The sequence below is a fragment of the Staurois parvus genome, unplaced genomic scaffold (assembly GCF_062004578.1).
Source record: "Staurois parvus isolate SC_StPar_1 unplaced genomic scaffold, SC_StPar_1.0 ptg000897l, whole genome shotgun sequence".
NCBI lineage: Eukaryota > Metazoa > Chordata > Amphibia > Anura > Ranidae > Staurois > Staurois parvus.
In genome coordinates, this window is record NW_028318693.1 from 418,337 (window position 1) to 442,937 (window position 24,601).

The 24,601-nt window shown below is 46.3% G+C and overlaps 1 protein-coding gene across 2 annotated transcripts in view; it reads left to right on the plus strand.

The window, feature by feature from the left end:
• Positions 1 to 9,601: 9,601 nt before the first annotated feature.
• The window catches only part of LOC149442247 (ecto-ADP-ribosyltransferase 5-like), a 37,483-nt gene continuing 22,483 nt past the window's right edge, over positions 9,602 to 24,601 (plus strand). For both annotated transcript variants that reach the window (XM_089656313.1, XM_089656314.1), the window contains exons 1-2: positions 9,602 to 9,725; positions 21,075 to 21,143. In XM_089656313.1, the coding sequence (XP_089512439.1) occupies positions 21,090 to 21,143 (54 nt within the window). In that variant the 5' untranslated portion in view covers positions 9,602 to 9,725; positions 21,075 to 21,089. The remainder of the gene's footprint in view (positions 9,726 to 21,074; positions 21,144 to 24,601) is intronic.

Below are 24,601 nucleotides of genomic sequence, written 5' to 3' on the forward strand. Positions count from 1 at the left end.
CATTGACATAGGTAGCCCATGGTTCCCATGTTAATTCCAACTGCCTTTGGCTATCATTAGCAATACTTGTTATTTTCTCATGGATCATAATCCAGGAGATCTTACATTTCATGCACTGCAGAAAAACTGAGGGTGGTTTCAAAGCACCTGCAACCATCATTTTAGTGGCTAAAGAAAACAAAAAAGATTAGCTGTCAAGTAAGACGGGGGATTCCTGGAGCAAGTTCATTCAACAATGCTATATGAGGCTGCTTTAAGATAGAGATATCGGTTACTCGATGGAACAAGGACAACACCCTGTTCCAGACACCTCACTCCCACCATACATGGATCATAGAGCCCCGAATCAAGTAACCCCCTAAAACACTCTAGAGAGGAATTTGGTTACATTCTAGCAAGGCGAGAGGGGATTAAATACCATTTGTTCCTAACCTTTAGATTAGTGTCTATTAAGGAGATATTTAGAATCCCCTTGAAGGAGGCTTGTGCTTGGGTATTCCAGAATTCTGGCTCCAGATCAAATGCAAGCTCCATCTCCCAAGCCAACATGTATGGTTGCTTTTGGGGGCAGATAAGCAATAGCTCATATATCAGAGAGACACCACCCCTTGAGCCCTGATCTCTGGTACACCATTTTTCCAAGGTTGTCAAGGAAGGAAGGTAGAATGTATGAGGCCAAAGAGAATGTAAAAAATGGGAAATTTGATAAAAACAAAACGTTCAGTCAGGGGCATCCCCTGGTTAGCTGTACAATGGTAAAGAGTAAAAAGTTCTCTGTGGGTGAAAAAGAATAGAAGTCCTTATCAGTCCACCATTTAAATGCCCTGAGATTCATACCTGGAGGGAAGTTGGGATTGTTAGACAAATAGGCAAGGGAAGTAAAATCCAACACCAGCGAGTCATTAGTCTTCAAACAGTCCCATAGTGCAAATGTTGGTGCCATAATCGAGGGTCTATCTTTAGGTATGCGAGTAAATAATCAATAGTGAAGGAGCGTATAGCCTGCTTCTCCATTTAGACCCAGTCTGGTTTTTCACTCCTAGAGTACACCACTGAAATTTGTGTCAGTTGTGCCGCCATGTAGTTCCATAAGTTAGGAACACCAAGCCCACCCCGGGCTCTAGGTCCAATCAGTTGTAGTAGTTCTTGCTAGTCTATGGCTCCACTTGCCCCAATTTAAACTAAGGACTTTGGATTGAAAGTGTAGATCTACCCTATGCATCGATACTGCCAAAGACTGGAAAAAGTACAAAAGTTTGGGCAGGGTAGTCATTTTGACTGAGTGTATTTTACTGAGCCACGATAGGCTGAACAGAGTCCAACTGGAGAGAAGGTCCCACAAACATTGAAATCATGGGAAATAGTTAATCATATAAAGATCTGAGTAGGAGGCAGATAGACCAATCTCCAAATACGGTAATGCTCCATCTTGCCACAAAAACAAAAAGAATGTTCACATCAGCTTGAAAACAGGACCAGGAATATTCACATTAAGCGCCGATGACTTCACCTCATTCACTCTGAGCCCAGAAAAGATCCATATTTGTGCAGTGTCTGAAGTATGTTTGTGATAGAGGTACGAGGAGACCAGGGGCGGACGGACCATTTGGAAACTCGGGCACTGCCCGAGGGCCTAGGGTCAGTAGGGGTCCCATGAGATGCTCCTGGTACCTTTTTCATAGGCTTTTTTGAGTTTGGGCAAGGACACAGGGGCCCCATGATCCCTTATTGCCTGGGGGCCCCATGAGTTGTCAGTCCATCCCTGGAGGAGACGATACAAATAGCAAAGAGTGCACACTTGTGTTCCCGAGAACCACATAAGACCCCTTTAATGTTGAGGTTGTCACGAATGGCTATTGCAACCATCGCAATTGCAAAGATTAACAGGGACAAGGGGCATTCTTGACAAGTGCCTCTTGCGCTGCAGAATGATGACCAAGTAATTTAATTTTAACCTGAGGTTGAGCGAATAAGATCCCTAACGTGCAAAGAAAATGTAGACCAAATCCCGAGACCTCTAATACCTGGAACATATAGGTCCACGACACAGAGTCAAAGGCCTTACCCGGATCATCAGAGACAGTTGTGCTCACAAGTGTGCCTCCCCTTGGAGAATTAGTAATATATAGTATGCAACATTTTCAAAAATAGCATGAGTGATCCGGCAAAACCAATTTCTTTTACTTCTTATGGGATTCATATTTTGTAACTGGAGGTCATAACAGAATGGCCCAATCATAAAACAGAACATGGCAACAAGCAAACCAATGAAATGCCCCCTGTTCAATAGTCTGCATCCCCTTAGTTCTTAATCCTGTGTATTGCCCCCTTTATCATCAATGACAGTGGTCAGTCTTTTGTAATAATTGTCTATGAGGGCCCAAATTCTTGCAGGTGGTATAGCTGCCCATTCGCCTTGGCAAAATGGCTCTAGGTCAGGCAAAGTCTTTGGTCATCTTGCATGGTCCACATGTTTGAGATCTTCCCAGAGTGGCTCTATGATATTAACCTCTTTGCCACTGATCTATAGCAGAAGTACCTCTACAAGGCAGCAGGGCTGTGAAAAATCACGTATATATACATGATTTGCGTGCGCACCACCCTACTCCACCACTGTTGGCGGCTAGGGATGTCAATCACCGAGTCCCGGCCGGTGATTCCTGGCCGGCACTTGGCGATCATCAGGTAAAGCTGACAGGGGAGAGACCTGTGTGTAAACAACACAGGTCTCTCCCCTGTTAGCATGGACATGCTGCTATGTATCTCTCTGCACAGCATGTCTCCCTAGTAAAACACAGCACACAGTAAAACACACAGCACACAGTTAACCCTTTGATTGTCCAAAAGTTAACCCCTTCCTGCCCAGTGTCATTAGTACAATGTCAGTGCTTTTTATTAGCACTGATCACTGTATTAGTGTCACTGGGGATATGAGTAGCATTAGTCAGTTCCCCCCATCCAGTGTCAGAATGCCAGCCGCAGTCCCGCTATAAGTTGCTGATCACCGCCATTACTAGTATAAAAAAAAAAATCCCAGTATACTGTATATACCGCCATTTGTAAACACTATAACTTTCAGGAAAACCAATTAATTTACATGTATTGGGATTTTTTTTTTAGCAAAGACATGTAGCAGAATACATTTTTGTCTAAATTTATGATGAAATTTGACTTTTAAATTTTTTTTATTGGATATGTTTCATAGCAAAAAGTTAAAAATATTGTTTTTATTTCTAAATTGTCTTTTTTGTCTATAAAGCAAAAAATAAAAAATGAACAGGCGATCAAATACCTCCAAAAGAAAGCTCTATTTATTGGAAAAAAGGACATAAATTTCATTTGGGTGTAGCGTTGCATGACCGCGCAACTGTCAGTTAAAGTAATGCAGCGCTGTAGCACAAAAAATGGCTTGGTAAGGAAGGGGGGGGGGGATCCTCTGGAGGGCAAGTGGTAACTGAATTTATCAGGCCCGGGTTTGGACAAAAAATAGGCCGGGCATTTTAGACTGAGCAGCCAATTTACGGGGGGGGGGGGGGGGGGGGGATGGTGCAAGGGCAATCGTGGGGGCAGATCCTCCACACTAAAATGTAAAGGGGCACTGTGATATAAAGGGGACTGCACAGTGCCCCTTTCATTACAGTGCCCCTAGAGATCTAATCATAGTGCCCCCTATATATTCATAGAGATGGCCCAATCCAGCAAAGAGGCATCCAAATTCAGAAAAGAGACATCCCCGTCCAGCAAAGAGACAGCCCAGTCCAGCAAAGAGACATCCCCATATAGCAAAGAGACATCCCAATCCATCAAAGAGACATCCTAATCCACAAAGACATCTCAATCCACAAAGACATCTCAAGCCACAAAGGCATCTCAATCCACAAAGAGACATCCCAATCCACAAAGAGATGGGATGTCTCTTTGCTGGATGGGGATGTCCCTTCTTTGACTGAGCTGTCTCTTTGCTGGACTGGGATGTCTCTTTGCTGGACCCAACTGAGCAAAGAGGCATCCCAATCCAACAAAGAGACATCCCCATCCAGAAAAGAGACATCTCAATCCAGCCAAGAGACAGCCTTTCCAGCAAAGAGACAGCTCATACAGTAAAGAGAGAGCCCCTCTAGTAAAGAGACAGCTCATCCAGCAGAGAGACAGTCCAATCCAGCAAAGAGACAGCCCATCCAGCAAGAAGACAGCTGAACCAGTAAAAAGACAGCCCGTCCAGGAAAGAGACGGCCCAATCCAGCAAAGAGATGGCCCAGTCCAGCAAAGAGACGGCCCAGTCCAGCAAAGAGACAGCCCATCTAGTAAAGAGACAGCCCCTCCAGTAAAGAGACAGCCCCTCCAGCAAGGAGACAGCTCATCCAGCAATGAGACAGCCCCTCCAGCAAAGAGACAGCCCGTCCAGCAAAGAGACAGCTCCTCCAGCAAGGAGTCAGCCCATCCAGTAAAGAAACAGCCGTTCAGCAAAGAGACAGCCTGTCCAGCAAAGAGACAGCTCCTCCAGCAAGGAGTCAGCCCATCCAGTAAAGAAACAGCCATTCAGCAAAGAGACAGCCTGTCCAGCAAAGAGACATCCTATTCAGTAAAGAGACAGCGCCTCCAGTAAAGATTAAGCCCGTCCAGCAAGAAGACAGCTCAACCAGCAAAGAGACAACCTGTCCAGCAAAGAGACAGCCCATCCAGCAAAGAGACAGCCCGTCCAGCAAAGAGACAGCCCGTCCAGCAAAGAGACAGCCCATCAAGCAAAGAGAAAGTCCGTACAAAAAAGAGCCCGTCCAGCAAAAAGGCAGACCAGTCCAGCAAAGAGACAGCCGTCCAGCATAGAGACAGCCCATGCAGCAAAGAGACATCCCATTCAGTAAAGAGACAGCCCCTCTAGCAAAGAGACAGCCCCTCCAGTAAAGAGACAGCCGTCCAGTAAAAAGACAGCTCAACCAGTAAAGACAGCTCATCCAGCAAGGAGACAGCTCAACCAGTAAAGAGACAGCTCAAACCAGTAAAGAGACAGCCCGTCCAGCAAAGAGACAGCCCGTCCAGCAAAGAGACAGCCCAGTCCAGTAAAGAGACAGCCCAGTCCAGCAAAGAGACAGCCCAGTCCAGCAAAGAGACAGGCCAATCCAACAAAGACACAGCCCAATCCCTGACACACACTCACACCGCTGCTACGGAGAGGGATGTATGGCTGCACTGCACTCACCTTCCTGCCCTGTGCAGCCATCATGGTTAGATGAGATCCTGCTGTGCTGAGTACAGTGCATTTCCAGCGGCCGGCCTGGGAGGTGTGTCCCCTACTAGCAGGTCCTCTTCTGCTCCCCCTAGTTTGCCGGAACCAGCCCTGCTGTAGGCATGACCGCATAGTGGGAGGCAAGTGGCAACCATGGTCTGTGTTAACCCTGGCCACTTACCTCCCACTGTGCGGCCCAGTCATCCACAGGCAGCTCGGCCCTGGCCCACCAGCGAAATGCCCGGTGTGCCCTACGGCCAGACTGGGCCTGGATATGATCAACATGTATGAAAACATCAGTGGTTCATATAGTGAGCTCGGTGTAGAGCTATTCACCCTGAGGTCATCACAAAGGACAAGGGGGCACTCTTTACGTCTGGAGGAGTAGAGATTTAATCTCCAAACTCAGAAAGGTTTCTTCACAGTAAGAGCTGTGAAAATGTGGAATAGACTCCCTCAGGAGTTGGTTCTGGCCAGCTCAGTGGATTGCTTTAGAGATGGCCTGGATTGTTTCTTGGATACACAGAATATAACTGGATATAACATTTATAGGTAAAGTTGATCCAGGGAATATCCGATTGCCTCTTGGGGGATCAGGAAGGAATTTTTTCCCTGCAGGAGCAAATTGGATGCTTTGCTGGGTTTTTGCCTTCCTCTAGATCAACTGTGTATATAGGATTATAACTTTTTTTTTATGGTTGAACTGGACTTTTGTCTTTTTTCAGCCAGAATAACTATGTAACTAAGAAAAAAAAATGTAAAAATTTTTGAAAAACAACCCAGTGGTGAATAAATACTACCAATAGAAAGCTCTATATGTCTCAAAAAACTATAACATTTTCATATGGGTACAGTGTTGCATGACCGCGCAATAGTAATTCAAAGTGCGACAGCACTGAAAGCTGAAAATTGGCCTGGGCAGGAAGAGGGTGAAAGTGCCTAGTAGGCAAGTGGTTAAGGTCAGGAGACTGTGATGGGCACTCCAGGACCTTCTCCTTTTTCTGCTGTGACTACTGGAGGGTCAACCTGGCCTTGTGCTTACGGTCATTGTCGTGCTGGAAAGTCCAAGAGCGTCCCATGTGCAGCTTCTGTGCAGAAGAATGCAAATTGACTGCCGGTATTTTCTGATAACATGCTGCATTCATCTTGCCATCAATTTTCACAAGATTCCCCGTGCCTTTTGAGCTCACCCCCCCCCAAAAAAAACATCAGTGAGCCACCACCATGCTTCACATTGGGGGTGGTGTTCTTGTCACTATAGGCCTTGTTGACCCTCTCCAAACATAGCGCTTTTGGTTGTGACCATAAAACTCTACTTTGGTCTTGTCACTCCAGATTACAGTGTGTCAGAAGCTGTGAGCAGGGGCGGACTGACCATTTGGAAACTCGGACACTGCCCAAGGGCCTGGGGTCAGTAGGGGCCCCCATGAGATGCCCCTGGTACCTTTTTCATAGGCTTTTTTGAGTTTGGGCAAGGACACAGGGGCCCCATGATCCCCTATTGCCCCGGGGGCCCCATGAGTTGTCAGTCCGCCCCTGGCTGTGAGGCGTGTCAAGGTGTTGTCGGACATATGACCAGGATTTTTTGTGGCACTGGCAGGGGCAGACTGACTATTTGGAAACTCGGGCACTGCCGAGGGCCCGGGGTCAGTAGGGGGCCCCATGTGATGCCCCTGGTACCCTTTTCATAGGCTTTTTTGAGTTTGGGCAAGGACACAGGGGCCCCATGAGTTGTCAGTCCGCCCCTGGCTGTGAGGCGTGTCAAGGTGTTGTCGGACATATAACCAGGATTTTTTGTGGCACTGGCAGGGGCGGACTGACTATTTGGAAACTCGGGCACTGCCCGAGGGCCTGGGGTCAGTAGGGGGCCCCATGAGATGCCCCTGGTACCTTTTTCATAGGCTTTTTTGAGTTTGAGCAAGGGCACAGGGGCCCCATGATCCCCTATTGCCTGGGGGCCCCATGAGTTGTCAGTCTGCCCCTGGGCACTGGCATAGCAAAGGCTTCTTTCTGGCAAGTGGACCATGCAGCTAATTTTTGTTCAAGTATTTTGTATTGTGCTCTTTGAAACAACGCCGCCATCTTTTTCCAGGGCAGCCCGTATTTCTCCTGAGGTTACCTGTAGGTTTTCTTTGTATCCTGAACACATCTGGCAGTTGTGGCTGCAATATTTCTTGGTCTACCTGACCTTGGCTTGGCATCAAGAGATCCCCGAATTTTCCACTTCTTAATAGGTGATTGCTCCCGAGCCCCACTCTATGCATCCATAAGGCCCATAGAACTGAGGCTTGGCCCCACCCCCCTCTCCTCACTGGCTGTGATTGACAGCATTGGGAGCCAATGCACCAGAAAGAAATACTCCCCTGCATCAGCGGTGTCACTGGAAGGGAAAAGGTCCCTGTGTCAGTGGTTTTGATGGAAGGGAAAAAGGAAAAATGTCTTTGTATTGGCAGTGTCAGTTTAATGAGGACTGATTTGGCAGTGATATAGAAATGTCCCTGCTTTTGTATAGTCACTTAAAGGAAAAATGTCCCTTTGTCCATGGTGACACTAGAAGGAAGGAATGTCCCAGCACTGGTGGTATCACTGGAAGGAAAACATGCTTCAGCATTGATGATGCCACTGGAAGGAAGAAAAGTCGCAGCATTGGTGGTGTCACTGAAAGGAAGAAATGTCCTAGCACTGGTTGTGTCACTGGAAGGAAGAAATGTCCTAGCAATTGTGGTGTCACTGGAAGGAGCAAAAGTCCCAGCATTGGTGGTCTCACTGGAAGGAAGAAATGTCCTAGTATTGGTGGTGTCACTGGAAGGGAGAAATGTCCCAGAATTGGTGGTGTTACTGGAAGGAACAAAAGTCCCAGCATTGGTGGTGTTACTGGAAGGAACAAAAGTCCCAGCATTGGTGGTGTCACTGGAAGGAAGAGATATCCCAGCATTGGTGGTGTTACTGGAAGGAACAAATGTCCATGCGTGGTGGAGTCAATAAAAGGATACAATTGTCCCAGCATTGGTGGTGTCACTGGGAGGAACAAAAGTCCCACCACTGGTGCTGTCACTGGAAGGAAGAAATGTCCTAGTATTGGTGGTGTCACTGGAAGGGAGAAATGTCCCAGAATTGGTGGTGTTACTGGAAGGAAAAAATGTCCATGAGTTGGTGGAGTCAATAAAAGGACAACATTGGCCTTGCACTGGTGGAAAAAATGTCCCTTTATTGATGGTGTCACTGGAAAGAAATATGCCCCTGCATCAGTGGTGTCACTGGGAGGGAAAAGGTCCTTGTGTCAGTGGTGTCAATGAAAGAAAAAAGGAAAAATGTATTTGTATTGCCTGTATCAGTCTAAGGAGGACTGATTTGGTAGTGATATAAATGGGGGAGGGGAGTGGCCAAGCCACAGTGCGGCAATGTGAAAGGACTCTAAGGGGGGAGCGTTTGGGGTGGTAAAAATGCAGCTCAAATATGTGTTTTTACTGCTCCCAAGTGCATACAAGCCCTGAGGGAGGTACTAAAGCTGATGTGCCTTTTTCGCATATCAAAATGCGCAGATAAAAACTTGCATGAAGCTCAATGCCCAAAAAGGTACATCTTGGGTGTATTTGTCACATGCAGAGCTCCCCATTGAAATGAATGGGCTCCCCGATGCGTGTAGTGCGGAAATATATGAACACATGCTTGCCAACATGTGGACTCTAGATATGACCGCCGACAACTAAGCATTCTGTGAATCCAGGCAAAAGCGTGTGTTTTCTTGTGCATTCACTGAACACGCAAAAATGTGCGCCAAACTTGCAGTGCCATTCCTTGTTGATGGCACCCCAGACATGGCAAGCAGACATGCGTGTGATCCGTGTCCTAGAGGGAGCCAGTCCTGACACTTCCATAATCCTCACATCCAGGGGCGGACTGACCATTCGAGCATTCGGGCACTGCTCGAGGGCCCGGGGTCAGTAGGGGGCCCCATGAGATGCCCCTGGTACCTCTTCATTGGCTTTTTAATAGGCCTTCATTGGCTTTTTGGGTGTGGGTGAGGACACAGGGGCCCCATGATCCCCTATTGCCCGGGGGCCCCATGAGTTGTCAGTCTGCCCCTGCTCACATCCGGATCCATTTCTCAATTCCCTAGTTTTAGGACATTTGACATTCTCTTGGACAATGACGGAGATTTTATTTTATATCATATTATTATGAGTATAATGAGTTATTTATGTTTTCATGGTCCCCAGACACGCCCGGATTTACATGTCTGACCTTCCCACCCTGAAATCTACCTGATTCAGCACAGCTCAGCTGATCAGATTCCACAAAGGAAGTCAGAGGAGAGGAAAGGAGAGCTCAGTGTTCTGTCGCAATGTAAAATGTCACAATTTCTGCTGCTGGGTCCCGTGTCTCTCTGGGACAGCTGCTCCTATAAATAGAACGCAGGAAGAAAGTTCATCCATTGTTATTTACAGCTCGTCTCTGCAACAGGAAAGTCAGATTGGGGGGCCCTGGCTGTGCCCACCAGGTGAGAGAGACAAAAGTCCCCATTCTTATGTGCCCCCCTCCCTGCCTGACCTGACCCCCCCCCCAGTCATTCTTCACTCTTCCTTCCTCTCTCCTCACGCCCTCTGACTTTTTCAATGTTCATGTTTGTCCACTAAACAAGGCAATCTATTTTTATTTATTTATATGGAATCTATTTTTTTTTATATATTTATAGAGAATCTATTTTTATTTATTTATAGGGAATCTGTTTTTTTTATATATATATATATATATATATATATTTATAGGGAATCTATTATTATTTTAAGAGATTTATAGGGAATCCGTTTTAACATATTTATAGTGAATATATTATTTTTTTACATTTATTTATAGAGAATCTATTTTTATTTATTTATAGGGAATCTATTTTTTTATATATATATTTATATGGAATCTATTTTTTTATATATATTTATAGGAAATCTATTATTATTTTTAGAGATTTATAGGGAATCCATTTTTACATATTTATAGTGAATATATTATTTTTTATAAATTTATTTATAGAGAATCTATTTTTATATATTTATAGGGAATCTATTTTTATATACCGTATTTTTCGCTCCATAAGATGCACCTGACCATAAGACGCACCTAGGTTTTAGAGGCAGAAAACAGGAAAAAAAAATTCTGAACTAATGGACTGCCGACAGGAGATGACCAGAGACTGCGGACAGCACAGGGATGACCAGAGACTGCGGACACAGTACAGGAGATGACCAGAGACTGCGGACACAGTACAGGAGATGACCAGAGACTGCGGACACAGTACAGGAGATGACCAGAGACTGCGGACACAGTACAGGAGATGACCAGAGACTGCGGACACAGTACAGGAGATGACCAGAGACTGCGGACACAGTACAGGAGATGACCAGAGACTGCGGACACAGTACAGGAGATGACCAGAGACTGCGGACACAGTACAGGAGATGACCAGAGACTGCGGACACAGTACAGGAGATGACCAGAGACTGCGGACACAGTACAGGAGATGACCAGAGACTGCGGACACAGTACAGGAGATGACCAGAGACTGCGGACACAGTACAGGAGATGACCAGAGACTGCGGACACAGTACAGGAGATGACCAGAGACTGCGGACACAGTACAGGAGATGACCAGAGACTGCGGACACAGTACAGGAGATGACCAGAGACTGCGGACACAGTACAGGAGATGACCAGAGACTGCGGACACAGTACAGGAGATGACCAGAGACTGCGGACACAGTACAGGGGATGACCAGAGACTGCGGACACAGTACAGGGGATGACCAGAGACTGCGGACACAGTACAGGGGATGACCAGAGACTGCGGACACAGTACAGGGGATGACCAGAGACTGCGGACACAGTACAGGGGATGACCAGAGACTGCGGACACAGTACAGGGGATGACCAGAGACTGCGGACACAGTACAGGGGATGACCAGAGACTGCGGACACAGTACAGGGGATGACCAGAGACTGCGGACACAGTACAGGGGATGACCAGAGACTGCGGACACAGTACAGGGGATGACCAGAGACTGCGGACACAGTACAGGGGATGACCAGAGACTGCGGACACAGTACAGGGGATGACCAGAGACTGCGGACACAGTACAGGGGATGACCAGAGACTGCGGACACAGTACAGGGGATGACCAGAGACTGCGGACACAGTACAGGGGATGACCAGAGACTGCGGACACAGTACAGGGGATGACCAGAGACTGCGGACACAGTACAGGGGATGACCAGAGACTGCGGACACAGTACAGGGGATGACCAGAGACTGCGGACACAGTACAGGGGATGACCAGAGACTGCGGACACAGTACAGGGATGACCAGAGACTGCGGACCGCACAGGGATGACCAGAGACTGCGGACAGTACAGGAGATGACTGCTGACCTTTGGGGAGGTGGGGAGCGGGTACCTGAATTTGACAGGTACCCGCTCTTACTTCCGCGGAGTTGTTCTTTGATCTTACCTGTTCCTCTATCCAGCCGCGCGCTGTCTTCCCGGCTTCTGTAGTGTGGGCGCTCGGCATGACAGCCGGGTGCCCAGTGCGCATGGTCGAGAAACACTTGCGCTTTGTGATTGGTCCGGCGGCTTCTGGGATCTGTCATGTGTCCCAGGTACCACCTTACCATTCACAAAAAGCACCGCTTCTTGCGCATGCGCACTTGGCACCCGGCTGTCAAGCCGAGCGCTGACACTACAGAAGCCGGGAAGACAGCGCGCGGCTGGATAGAGGAACAGGTAAGGTCAAAGAACAACTCAGCGGAAGTAAGAGCGGGTACCTGTCAAATTCAGGCACCCGCTCCCCCCCCCCCCCCCAAAGGTCAGCAGTCATCTCCATAAGGTCCCGCCGCAGAGCTGAGCGGCCGGCCCGGTATTCTGACACGGCGGCAGTGGAAATACCGGACCGGTATTCGCTTCATAAGACACACTAACATTTTCCCCCCTTTTTTTGGGGGAAAAAAGTGCATCTTATGGAGTGAAAAATACGGTATTTTTAGAGAATCTATTGTTATTTTTATAGATTTATATGGTATCTGGGCGGCACAGTGGCTTAGTGGTTAGCATGACTGCCGTGCAGTAAATGGGTCATAGGTTCAATTCCCAACCATGGTGCCTCCTGCATGGAGTTTGCATGTTCTCCCTATACTTGTGTGGATTTTCTCCGAGTACTCCGGTTTCCTCCCACACTCCAAAGACATGCTGGTAGGTTAATTGATTCCTGTCTAAATTGTCCTAGTTTCATCCCTGGCCATGTGGGATCTCCTGCATGGTAGGAATTGGGGAAAGACCTGGCAACCTACCCTGTAAAATAATTGCTAAGAGAATTCATGGAAAAAGAGTGACGGTCCATGCAATCGCCAAGGGTTGGATACGACTGAATGGAGAGATATGGTATTTATTTTTTATAAATTTATAAGAAATCTATATTTTATTATTATTAATAAATATATATATATATTTTATTTATAGGGAATTTATTTTTATATATTTAATGGAAATCTATTATTATTTTTATTTGTAGGGAATTTATTTTTGTTTTTATATATGTATAGGGAATCCTTTTTTATTTTTATTTATGCAGAATCCTTAACCCCCTTCTATCCCTTTTAAAAGAGTCCTCATGCCCAGGGGGTGGGAAGGACCAGCCAATCAGGTGACCCCTGTGATTGACCTAAATAAGAAGGTTGGAGCACTGCTCTAAGGTATAGAGGAGATTCTCCCCTAGTTCCTTTGGAGACGGGGTGCCATCATCCTGCTACATTTATCCAGAAAGTGACCGGTAATAGGGTGGAATGGACGCCGCTCTCCCAGTCAGCCCGTGTGAGATAGAAATGAGAAACGAGCTCAGCCCATGCTTCTCCACAAACATTGCCGAGTGATGCGTTTTGCACCAACCAGCTATGGCTTGGCCACAGAAGTAGACCTCTATATAGACTTCTAGAGGGCAGTAGAACTGTATAAATATATAGATAGTGCAGCGCTACAATAAGTGATATTATAGTGAAAATAAAGTGCAAAGTCAATCTGACAAATAGCGAGAAAAAAAAAAAAAAAAACAGCGGAACAGTCAAGTGCAGCATATATAAATCAAATATAAAAAATGTTGAATAAATCATTCAATAAATGTGAAACAGTAAAGTGCAGCATAACAGTGAGAATAAATAAAGTCCATAAAAATCATTGGAGTAAGAGCTATAAATTGTCTGTAAGAATATAAGTATGGCAATCACGGTGAAATATTGTGAAGCGATCCAATAGGGAATCCACCACCTCTGTCTATACTTTGTTAGTAATACTAAAAGCAAAAGATATTCCAGCCCTAGGATGGCTTCCATTGGTTGATCTGTCCCAGGATGAAGCCGCCTTGTCATTTGTTTTCCCCTGAGAACCATACTGGCCAGGGGCGGACTGACAACTCATGGGACCCCCTGGGCAATAGGGGATCATGGGGCCCCTGTGTCCTTGCCCAAACTCAAAAAAGCCTATGAAAAGGTACTAGGGGCATCTCATGGGGCCCCCTACTGACCCCAGGCCCTCGGGCAGTGCCCGAGTTTCCAAGTGGTCAGTCCGCCCCTGATCGGGGATAATCTCCAGTCCATTCATTCTGCTAAAGCTAAGCCAAGACTAGTGGCCCAGTTTAGGAAAAGGTGGCAAAAGGCACCCCTGCTTGCCAAGAAACTGAGGGTACTGCAGGTAGGTGTGGGTTAGAGAGCATGATAGGGGCAAGGCACAACTATGCAAAACCTAAAAACCTCCAAATAATAAAAAAAAGGTTTATTCATTTATTTATCTTAATAAAGACGATCTTATTCATAGTCTGGGTGGCACAGTGGCTTAGTGGTTATCACGTCTGCCTTGCAGTAAATGGGTCATGGGTTCGATTCCTGACCATGGTGCCTCCTGCATGGAGTTTGCATGTTCTCCCTGTGTTTGTGTGGGGGTTTCCTCCAGGTACTCCTGTTTCCTCCCACACTCCAAAGACATGCTGGTAGGTTAATTGGATCCTGTCTAAATTGTCCTAGTTTCCTCCCTGGCCATGTGGGATCCTGCATGGTGGGGATTGGGGAAAGACCTGGCAACCTACCCTGTAAAATAATTGCTAAGAGAATTCATGGAAAAAGTTGCTTACGAGTGACGGTCCGTGCAATCACCAAGGGGCGGATGTGACTGAATGGATAGATTCATAGTCCTTTCACTACCATCAGTTTTTCAGTGAAGAAAAATGCACCCCTTTAAATCCCATGGGGCTCGTCACACTGGTCAGTTCAGTTGCCTTTTTGGGCTGTTTCACACTGCTTCTTTGAAAAAATGCAATTTTTATGCATTTATGTTGGCGTCTTTCCTCTATCTCTGGACTGGACAAAGCACTTCTGCGAGGTGTGTTTCTAGTGCTTTTCTTTTTTTTTTTTTTTTTTTTTTTTTTTTTTTTTGTAATTGCACCAAACATGTAGCAAGCAGGACTTTTAAAAATGCACCTTCAACACAACTGACCAGTTGTAAAGAGCTCCATGGGAGTTAAGGGATAAGTTCACCTTTTTGTAAAAAAAAAAAAAAAATGAATGCATATATTTTTGCGGGTAAAAAAAGTGCATTTATTATTTTTTTTCCTTTCCCTTGGAGCCTGGAAAACATTGCACCAGCGTTCATCAGATCTCTTGTGCCATGCAGAGCTCCTGCACACTGTCAGTGTATCTGTGTGCCTGTACATCCCCCTTGAGCAAGCAGACAGTCTGACAGGAAGACTCGATGAACTACCTCAGAGCTCCACAGCGCCACGGTTGTTCACTGAGAACTACAAGCCGACATCTGCAAAGGCTGTTGGTACTTGTAGTTCCCCCATTCACAGAACTCTGTACGTGAATGATATGGCCGTGTGGGCGGAGCCCGGCATAGCTGCACTTTTTTCACATAGTGACAGTGGGCGTGGGGAGAAGATCTCTGACCTGCTGTCACAAGGAAGGGGGGGATCAGGGAGCAACAGCAGGAGCGGGAACATGTTACATTTTCCACCCTAAAAATTGGTGGAATATGTAAAATGCTCCCGAAGATGAACTTATCCTTGATACATTTTTCATGTATTTTTCTTCCACTTTTTTTTTAAACTGAACAACTGATCAATGTGAAAGGGTCCTTTAAAAGTCCTGCTTGCTGCATTTTTGGTGCATGTTTGGTGCAGTAAAAAAAAAAAGAAACCAAAATGCACCTCCCCTTCAATTAATTTCAAATGAAAAATGCCAGTGGGAAGTTGTTTTTCCAGTGAAAATGCAATGCGAACACATCAAAAAATGCAACGCACGGTGGCAAAAAACGCATATGCATTTTTAATCCCTTTTTTTCTAAATGGAGCAGTGTGAAAGAGCCATCAACCTCCTTAGGATTCTATACTTCCAGCAGTGGTGATTTTCTGCCCCCCCCATTACAGTCAGTGGTTCTATCCGTCAACTTCATGTCTGCACTGTGTCCTGTAGGGACATGACATAAGGGGTCAGTGAGATGAATCACTCAAGTCAACAAGGGGATCAAGAAGTCAGCATTCCCGGATGTGTTGGAGTCTGAGAAATTTTTGAGGACAATTTCTAATCATCATAGTAGCATTTGGTGGTGAGGGGAAGGTGAAGAATTGTTGTCCTGTCTCTCACTTTAAAATGAGCAGCAGGGTTTTTTTTTTAGCTGATTGATCTTTTTTTTTATTTTGCCCTTTGCTTGTGTTTTTTTTTTTTTTACAACAATGCAAACATTTTTGGCTGATTTCACTTTTTTGTTTTGTCCTTTGCTCGATTTATTTTAGCAACGATGTAACAGTTTGTTTAGCTGATTTTATTTTTTTTGCTCTGTCCTTTGCTCGGCTTTTTTTTTTTTTTTTAATCAATCGTGCAAACGTGTTTTTTTTTTTTTGTTTGTGTTTTTTTTAGCAGATTTTTTGTTTTGTCCTTTGCTCACTTTATTTTAGCAACAGTATAACAGTTTGTTTAGCTGATTTTGTTTTATTTGTCCATGGATTGCTTTATTTTAGCAGCAGTGGAGCAATTTATCCAGCTGATTTAATTTTTTTTGTATTTTCTTTTGCTCTTTTTTTTTTCTTTTTAATCAATAGCACAAACTTTTTTTCCTGATGGCTGCATGTCAGGACAGCCGGGGTGAGGCCCCACCTACCCCCTGCCTGATCAGGACATAACTCAATAAATGTTTGACCCACCTCAGCCTAGGCATTCTTTTTTCTTCCTCCTGCAATCAGGACAGGTGACGTCTCCTCTCCTAGCTGGTCTAATGGCTGGCTGTCCATCCGGAATCGCTCTCATGGTTGGATGCGGTCCCTGTATTCCTTTTGCTAACAGCAGCTTGACCAGGGAGCCCCGCTGCTGGTCCTCGGGGTGGCATCAGGCCGTGGTAAAGTATTGCCGGCTATGGAGTGGTACCAGGGGCAGACTGACAACTCATGGGGCCCCCGGGCAATAGGGGATCATGGGACCCCTGTGTCCTTGCCCAAACTCAAAAAAGCCTATGAAAAAGGTATCAGGGGCATCTCATGGGGCCCCCTACTGACCCTGGGCCCTCGGGCAGTGCCCGATTTACACCTGTGGTGGTTTCCTGTCAGCCGCTGGTAGGGATAAAATCCTTCCATGGTGGCTGCTGGGAATGATGGTAGTGGTGGATAGAGAGTTGTGGACACTGCTAATTGGAGCTGCGCTGGTCTCCCTGCTTCTTACCCGTGCTACTCGGTTAGTGTGTGGGGGCCAGTATGGAGTGCACGCTGCAGCCCGCTCCGAGCATGTGAGGGACCGCTCGGCCAATCAGGAGAAGGGAGGCGGGCCCAGGGTTAAGGGAGCCAAAATTTAAAGATGCTTTTGGATGAAGCATCTGGCATCCTATGTGACTGTGCCCCTGCAGTCTGCCTGCGCCTGCTATTCCCTTTCTCTCCTGCAGGTATGCATTGCACCTGCAAGGCTGTGCTCCTATGGTTCTATCTGCTGTATTGCTCTGCCTCATGCTCTTGGTTTTGTCTTTTTATAGCAGTGATAACATGCCTACCCCCTCTAAAGACCAGCGTTCTCAGAGAAGGTAGCGGAGACGTCGCCAGAGGCACATATTCATTTTTTTTTTGTCTGTGCTGACCCAGCTCCTCGGGTCTCTGTCATGATCCTTCCCAATGATCAGAAAGAATAAACTCAGAAAGGTGTAGGAGGCGGTCATCTGCAAGAGAGGATTGACATTTCCGGAGAAGGATAGAGGCCTCATGTTCCTGTTGAGCCTTTAGGGGTCAGTACTCCCCATCACGATACAACAGAGATTTGCATAATTGCCAGCCCAGACCAGGAAGATGCTGGGCATGCCCTATAAGAGCCATGCCGGGCAAGACGGCTTGTGAGACTTGCTTTAAAAGAGCAACCAAACACACAGAACCCGATAAGGTGGAGATGGTATCGCTAATGAAGCAGGCATTTGAGGAGACGCTAAAGGCGTTTGCATTGCAGCCTTCGCCGCCCCAGTTCTGTCCACCTCGTGCTCCTTGTCTCCACAGATGCCGCCAGCTAGCCAGGCGATTCAAGAGGCTCAGGAACCTTCGGCCTGAGACGCTGTTTCCTCAGAGGAGGATGAGGGCCGTTATGATGATATTGATTTTGCATTGGTTCAGCCTTTCGTGAAAGAGATTAGGCCGGCTTTGCTTTGGAAAGAACCTCAGAAGAAGCAGAGGACGTTTTCAACAAAAATGAAAAAGGAGGGGATGAATTTCCCATTCATGGAAGAAATTCAGGACATAATTACTGATTAGTGGAACCAAGCAGATATGAGAATCACTTTTAGGAATCGGCTCGCAAAGCTATACCCCTTCAAGTCTGAGAGTATTAAGAGTTATGAGGAGCCTCTGGTGGTGGATGCAGCACTTATGCGCCTTGCTAGACACCTAACCCTTCCACTAGATGACACAGGAACATTCAAGGACCTGTTGGATAAAAGAGTGGATGTGGATCTTAAAAAGATTTACACACTTGCTGGTGGGGCGTGTAGACCTTCTATGGCTTTGGGAGCTATTTCTAAGGCCATGGAGTCTTGGGGTCAGAAGTGGCAGTGGGAAGTGACCTGAGAAAAGTCAAGGTCTTGGCCTCCTTTGCCAATTTTGAAGCTAACAACTTTTATGATAGAGGCATCCATTGACCTAATTAAGATGTTGGCCAGGATCATGCTTAATGCAGTAACAGACAGAAGAGCCCTATGGCTTAGGCCCTCGGTGGTGGACCCAGCAGCCTCCAAACAAGGATGGTGTAAGATACCATTTGAAGGGGAGTACCTGTTTGGAAACAAATTAGACGCTGCCATCGCCCCACCCACGGGGGGGGGGGGGAAGTCGGGGTTTATTCCCCAGGATCATAGGCTGGTTCACAGAAGTGCAGCATACAAAAATTTGCCAAGGACCAGAGGTAGAGATCCTAAGTCTTACAGGCCAGGGAGAGAATGTCGTCATCGATGGTCTAACATTGCTGCATACTGCAAGTCGAAGAGACCAACTTCGTCTCTGGGACAGGAGTCCCTGAAGTCTTTTTGACTATCTGCTGGCTCACACTTGTCACGTGGGAGCCAGATTATTCAAGTTCCGTCAGGTGTGGGCACCTGAGGTAAAGGAGCCTTGAGTAATTTCCACCATCCGGTTCGGCCATACTTGGAAGTTCCTGAGGCATCCCCGCAGAATCTTTGCCCCGACAAAATTACCTTTGGCAAGAGAAAAGCAGGATGTTTTATGGGAATTTTATTATTATTATTCAGTATTTATATAGCGCCAAAGGGTTTGCTTAGCGCTGTACAATAGCAAGGGGGACAGAACATGAGACAAGACAGTAACAATACAATACACGAGGGGTTCGAGGGCCCTGCTCTTTCGAGCTTACAATCTAGGAGGGAGGGGAAAGTGGTACAGGAGTTAATGGCTGTGAGGGATGGAGTGGTGGGAGGAGTGGAGGAGGTCAGTTGTTATTTGAGGGTGGGGTAGGCTTCCCTGAAGAGGTGGGTTTTCAGGGTGCGCCTGAAGGTGAAGAGGGTAGGTGACAGTTGGATGGATTGGGGTAGGGAGTTCCAGAGTATGGGGGAAGTCCTGGAGAAATCCTGCAATCGGGCGTGGGAGGAGGAGACCAGGGAGCTAGAGAGTAGGAGGTCCTGTGAGGAGCGAAGGGTACGGGTAGGGTGGTATTTGGGTATCAGGTCGGTTAGGTAGTTTGGGGCGGCATTGTGAATGGCTTTGTAGGTCAGAGTAGGTCAGGCTGACAGTGAGTCGTATGGTAACATTGTACTACTTTGGTCATAGTAAAATATGAAAAAAAATCTTTAAAAAAATTATAAAAAATTAATAAAAAATTAAAAATAAAAAAATTAAAAAAAATTTTTTTTTTTTTTTCATACGGTCACCAGTCAGTTTCCCTGTTCACCGCCATGCCAGTTATATGATGACGCTGTACTGCACTGGTGACAGTATGTAAAAAAAAAAAAAATAGTGAAAATAATTTTTTTCATTTTCCGAAAAATTATGACAAAAAAAATACAACTTCAAAAAACACGCCATGCCTCTTATGAAATACGTCGGACTGTCTACTTTGCAAAAAGGGGTAATTTGGGGGATATCTGTACTGTCCTGACATTTAGGGGATATCTGTACTGTCCTGACATTTGGGGGATATCTGTACTGTCCTGACATTTGGGGGATATCTGTACTGTCCTGACATTTGGGGGATATCTGTACTGTTCTGACATTTGGGGGATATCTGTACTATTCTGACATTCTTGGACCTCAAGAAATTAGATTGGCTGTCAGTACTTCAGGATTGATCAATATTCAGATCTATACCATAGTTTGTGAACTCTATAACTTTCCTACAGACTAAAAAATACATCCTAATTTGGGTTATTTTCACCAAAGACATGTAGCAGAATACATCTCGGCCTAAATTTATGAAGAACAATTATTTATTTGTAAACGTTTATAACAAAAACAAAGAAAAAAAATTTTCAGTCTTTTTTTGTTAATTTAGCAAAAAATAAACACCCCAGCGGTGATTAAATACCAGCAAAAGAAAGCTCTAGTTGTGTGAAGAAAATGATAAAATTTTAGTTTTAGTACAATGTTTTATGACCGCGCAATTGTCATTCAAAGTGTGAGAGCGCTGAAACCTGAAAAATGGCCTGGGCAGGAAGGTGTAAAATTGCCCGGTATTGAAATGGTTAAAGAACCCTTTCTTTTGTTCTTTTCGGATAGGATCTTGCTTAGACCAATTCTAGGATTCGTACCCAAAGTTGCCTCCAGGTTTCACATGACGCAAGATATTACTCTCCCAATGCTCCTTTCGAAAAATTCCCAGGACCCAAGTCCATTGGAAGTTGGGCACTCATTGAGAGACTATGTGGATGCTACTTCCAAGCTCAGGAAGTCAGATCATCTTTTCACCATCCCTAACGGTGCATGGAAAGGCTCGAGAGCTTCTAGTACAGTAATCGCTACATTGGGGACGAGAGGGGTGCCTGTGCCTGAGGGGGTCACAGTTCATTCCACTAGAGGGGTTTCAACCTCATGGGCAGCAGTGGGCTGAGTTTCCCCGGAAACAATCTACAAAGTGGCTACATGGTCTTCTGTCCATACCTTCATGGCTCATTATTGTATAGAACCTGCGGCCTTGACTACTGCTGATTTTGGCAGGGGTGTCCTGGCCTCTGCTTCCAGTCAAAATTAAGTTTGGTTTTGCATTACCCTCCCTTGTGTGGCTAGTGTCCCTCCCTGTCTCTTATCTGATTGGATGATGGCACTGATTTAATTTTTTGGGGTTTTTTACAGGTGTCCCTCTGACCAATGATGGCACTCCTTGTCTCTGGGTTCTTCCTCCTCCTGCTAACCTACAAACAGGTAAAACGATGTTCTTTCCCCTTTTTTTAATCTATAATTTACCAAAATCTTACTTTCATATTGTAATGGATTATTATGGAGACCCCGCCTCTTCAGTCTTTACATTGAAGCTCAACTCCAGGATCAGTAAATATAATCTAAATCCATTCCTCATTTGTATTCTTCTTGAACCTTGGGTGCTTTGTGTTTTTCTTCCAGATCTGTAATCCAGTGTGAGACTTCCTGTAAAAAAAGACTGCTCGCTGCTGCCCCCTTTCCTTGTGCAGGGTGGCTGGTCCTGTCTCCGCCCCCTCCTGTCTGTCTGCAGACCCGGGAACTCGGCACAGGGATGGTGGAAATTCCTCATAATGGGCACAGAAGGTGTACAGATCTTGGAACTCAGCACAGGGATGGTGGGAACCCCTCATAATGGGCACAGCAGCTGTACTGATCCTGGAACTCAGCACAGGGATGGTGGGAATCCCTCATAATGGGCACAAAAGGTGTACAGATCCGGGAACTCAGCACAGGGATGGTGGGAACCCCTCATAATAGGCAGAGCGGGTGTACAGACCCAGGATCTCAGTGCAACAATGATGGGAACCTCTCATAATGGGCACAGCAGCTCTGCAGAGCTAAGAACTCAGTGCAAGGATGGTGACAACCCCTCATAATGGGCAAGTCAGGTGTACAGACCTGGAAACTCAGCACAGGGATTGTGGGAACCCCTCATATTTTACACAGCAGGTGTACAGACCCGGGAACTCAACACAGGGATGGTAGGAACTCCTCATATTTGGCACAGCAGATGTACAGACCAGGGAACTCAGCACAGGGATGGTGGGAACCTCTCATAATGGGTGCAGCAGATGTACAGAGCCGGGAACTCAGCACAGGGATGGTGGGAACCCCTCATAATGGGCACAGCAGGTGTAAAGACCTGGGAACTCAGCACATGGATGGCGGGAACCTCTCATAATGCGTGCATCAGGTGTACAGACCTGGGAACTGAACACAGGGATGGCGATAACCCCTCATATTTGGCACAGCAGGTGTACAGACCTGGGAACTCAGCACAGGGATGGTGGGAACCTCTCATAATGGGCACAGCAACCCATTTTGATCATGTAAATAGAGATGTTGTGGTCACCTTGTCTCTGTCTCATGGAGGGGTGTCTCTTGCTGTATCTGTCCTGAATATGAGGCGGATTCTGTATGGAGTAAAGCTGTGAAAAAACAAAAATCCTGAGTTTATAACATTGCTGGATGTAAAGAGCTGTTCATATTTACTAATCCAGGTACTTCTAGATGGATAGAATACTTCACTCCAGCAGGAGACTGGTTCTACATGTAAAGATGTCAATGATCGTCCCCATGCCAAATTATCTATTGTTTCTGGTATGAGTGATCACCATTGTGTCCCACTGCCGTCCACTGTGCACAGCTCAGGACATAAAGGTGGAGCAGAGGGTGATCAATGAGCAAAATATTACAGGTATGGACAGGGGCAGACTGACAACTCATGGGGCTCCCGGGCAATAGGGGATCATGGGGCCCCTGTGTCCTTGCCCAGACTCAAAAAAGCCTATGAAAAAGGTACCAGGGGCATCTCATGGGGCCCCCTACTGACCCCGGGCCTTCGGGCAGTGCCCGAGTTTCCAAATGGTCAGTCCGCCCCTGGGAATGGAGCTGCTGAGACTTCAGGAATTTGGAGAGACGTACCTTCTGTAAGGAAATGTCTTATGAACAGGTATCCATTCTGTATAATGCCTCCATTTCTAGATGTGTGATCAGTTAGTTTCGATTTTGTAACTTCTCTCTCGTTTCCTTACATTAGTTTCATTTCTGTAAACGGAACTTCCTTATATGGGATCCCTCAACTAACTGCAGTTTCTGGTCTTCATGTTACTATACTGATCAGAATGGAATGTTTAATTGGTCATCCTGAGATTAATCAACGCCTACGGAGTTCTGTATAACAGTTCTTGTCACGCATTAAACTTTCAGAGATTTAGCTTGCACTAGGGGCGGACTGACAACTAATGGGGCCCCCGGGCAATAGGGGATCATGGGGCCCCTGTGTCCTTGCCCAAACTCAAAAAAGCCTATGAAAAAGGTACCAGGGGCATCTCATGGGGCCCCCTACTGACCCCGAGCCCTCGGACAGTGCCCGAGTTTCCAAATGGTCGGTCCGCCCCTGGCTTGCACACTTCTGTGTCGGAGCTTTATTTCTCCCGGGCCTGAGGGTGAAAATAACGAGGACAGGGGCTACAGACCTAGGTTGAATCCTTGCACCTTCAAAGCTATATTTTAAATGACAGCACCTATCTGAGTTTGGATTTTTTGCTGCCAACAGGGGTTGTACATTAAGTTATATTCAGGGGCGGACTGACAACTCATGGGGCCCCCGGGCAATAGGGGATCATGGGGCCCCTGTGCCCTTACCCAAACTCAAAAAAGCCTATGAAAAAGGTACCGGGGCATCTTATGGGGCCCCCTACTGACCCGGGCCCTCAGGCAGTGCCCAAGTTTCCAAATGGTCAGTCCGCTCCTGGTTACATTACTTTATGGGCTGACCATGCACCTACATTACCGTTTTTGCGTCTAGTGCATTGCCCTCTACAGGTATAGTACATTGAGAGTGCCATTCAAATGGCTGTATCATGCAGTGCACCATGGTTGGTGCATTCTCATGCTTTAACTTAGTAGGGGGTGGTAAAATTGGATTACACATTACTGTAAAGTACTGACCTGTTGGTTACACTCTATTACTCTTGATGTGCGGGTGGGGGACCAGTGAGTGGATCCTCTGCCCACTCTCCTGGTTGTGTGGCTGTACCCCCTCACTCCCAGGGGTATCTAGACGCTGGCCCACTTTCCCCAGGGCTCAGCAGCCAAGTGGCATCTCTGATCACTCTTGCTCTCTCACTACATCCACTATGTTACCTGAAGAACTCACACAGTGGCTGCATGTAGACAAACTTCTTTGCTGAAGAATCAGTGTACTATGGTCAATCAGGCCTTGGGCCCAACACAGTCTGTTAAACAGGTTTTTCTCCAAAAACAATCCCTAGTCCCATAGGGTTAGTGAGGTATCCCTTGTGCCCATCTCCAGGGGGAAAGGAAAAGGGGTAAGTTCCTGCTTCTATGTGCTGTTCCCCTTCATGGCTCTCCTTCCCATGGCCAGCAACTTTCTCCTTCTACCTAAACTTCTCCCACACTATTTCAGAGAACCTGCCAGGAAGGAAATAAACTCATCCTCCTTCCTAGAAGCCTTTAAAAGTGTAACCCTCTTAGGTGGGCCCGACCTTAACCTACCAACCTAAAGGGTGCCAGTCAATTTAGTATGTCTCAGTTTTTTCAAAACACTGTAAAATCAGGAGAGGGGATTAAGTCAAAGGATAACCCACAGTAGATACAATTGGCTCCAGACTTCTCTTCCAGCAACAGCCAATAAGACTATGGACCTTCAAGCTGAA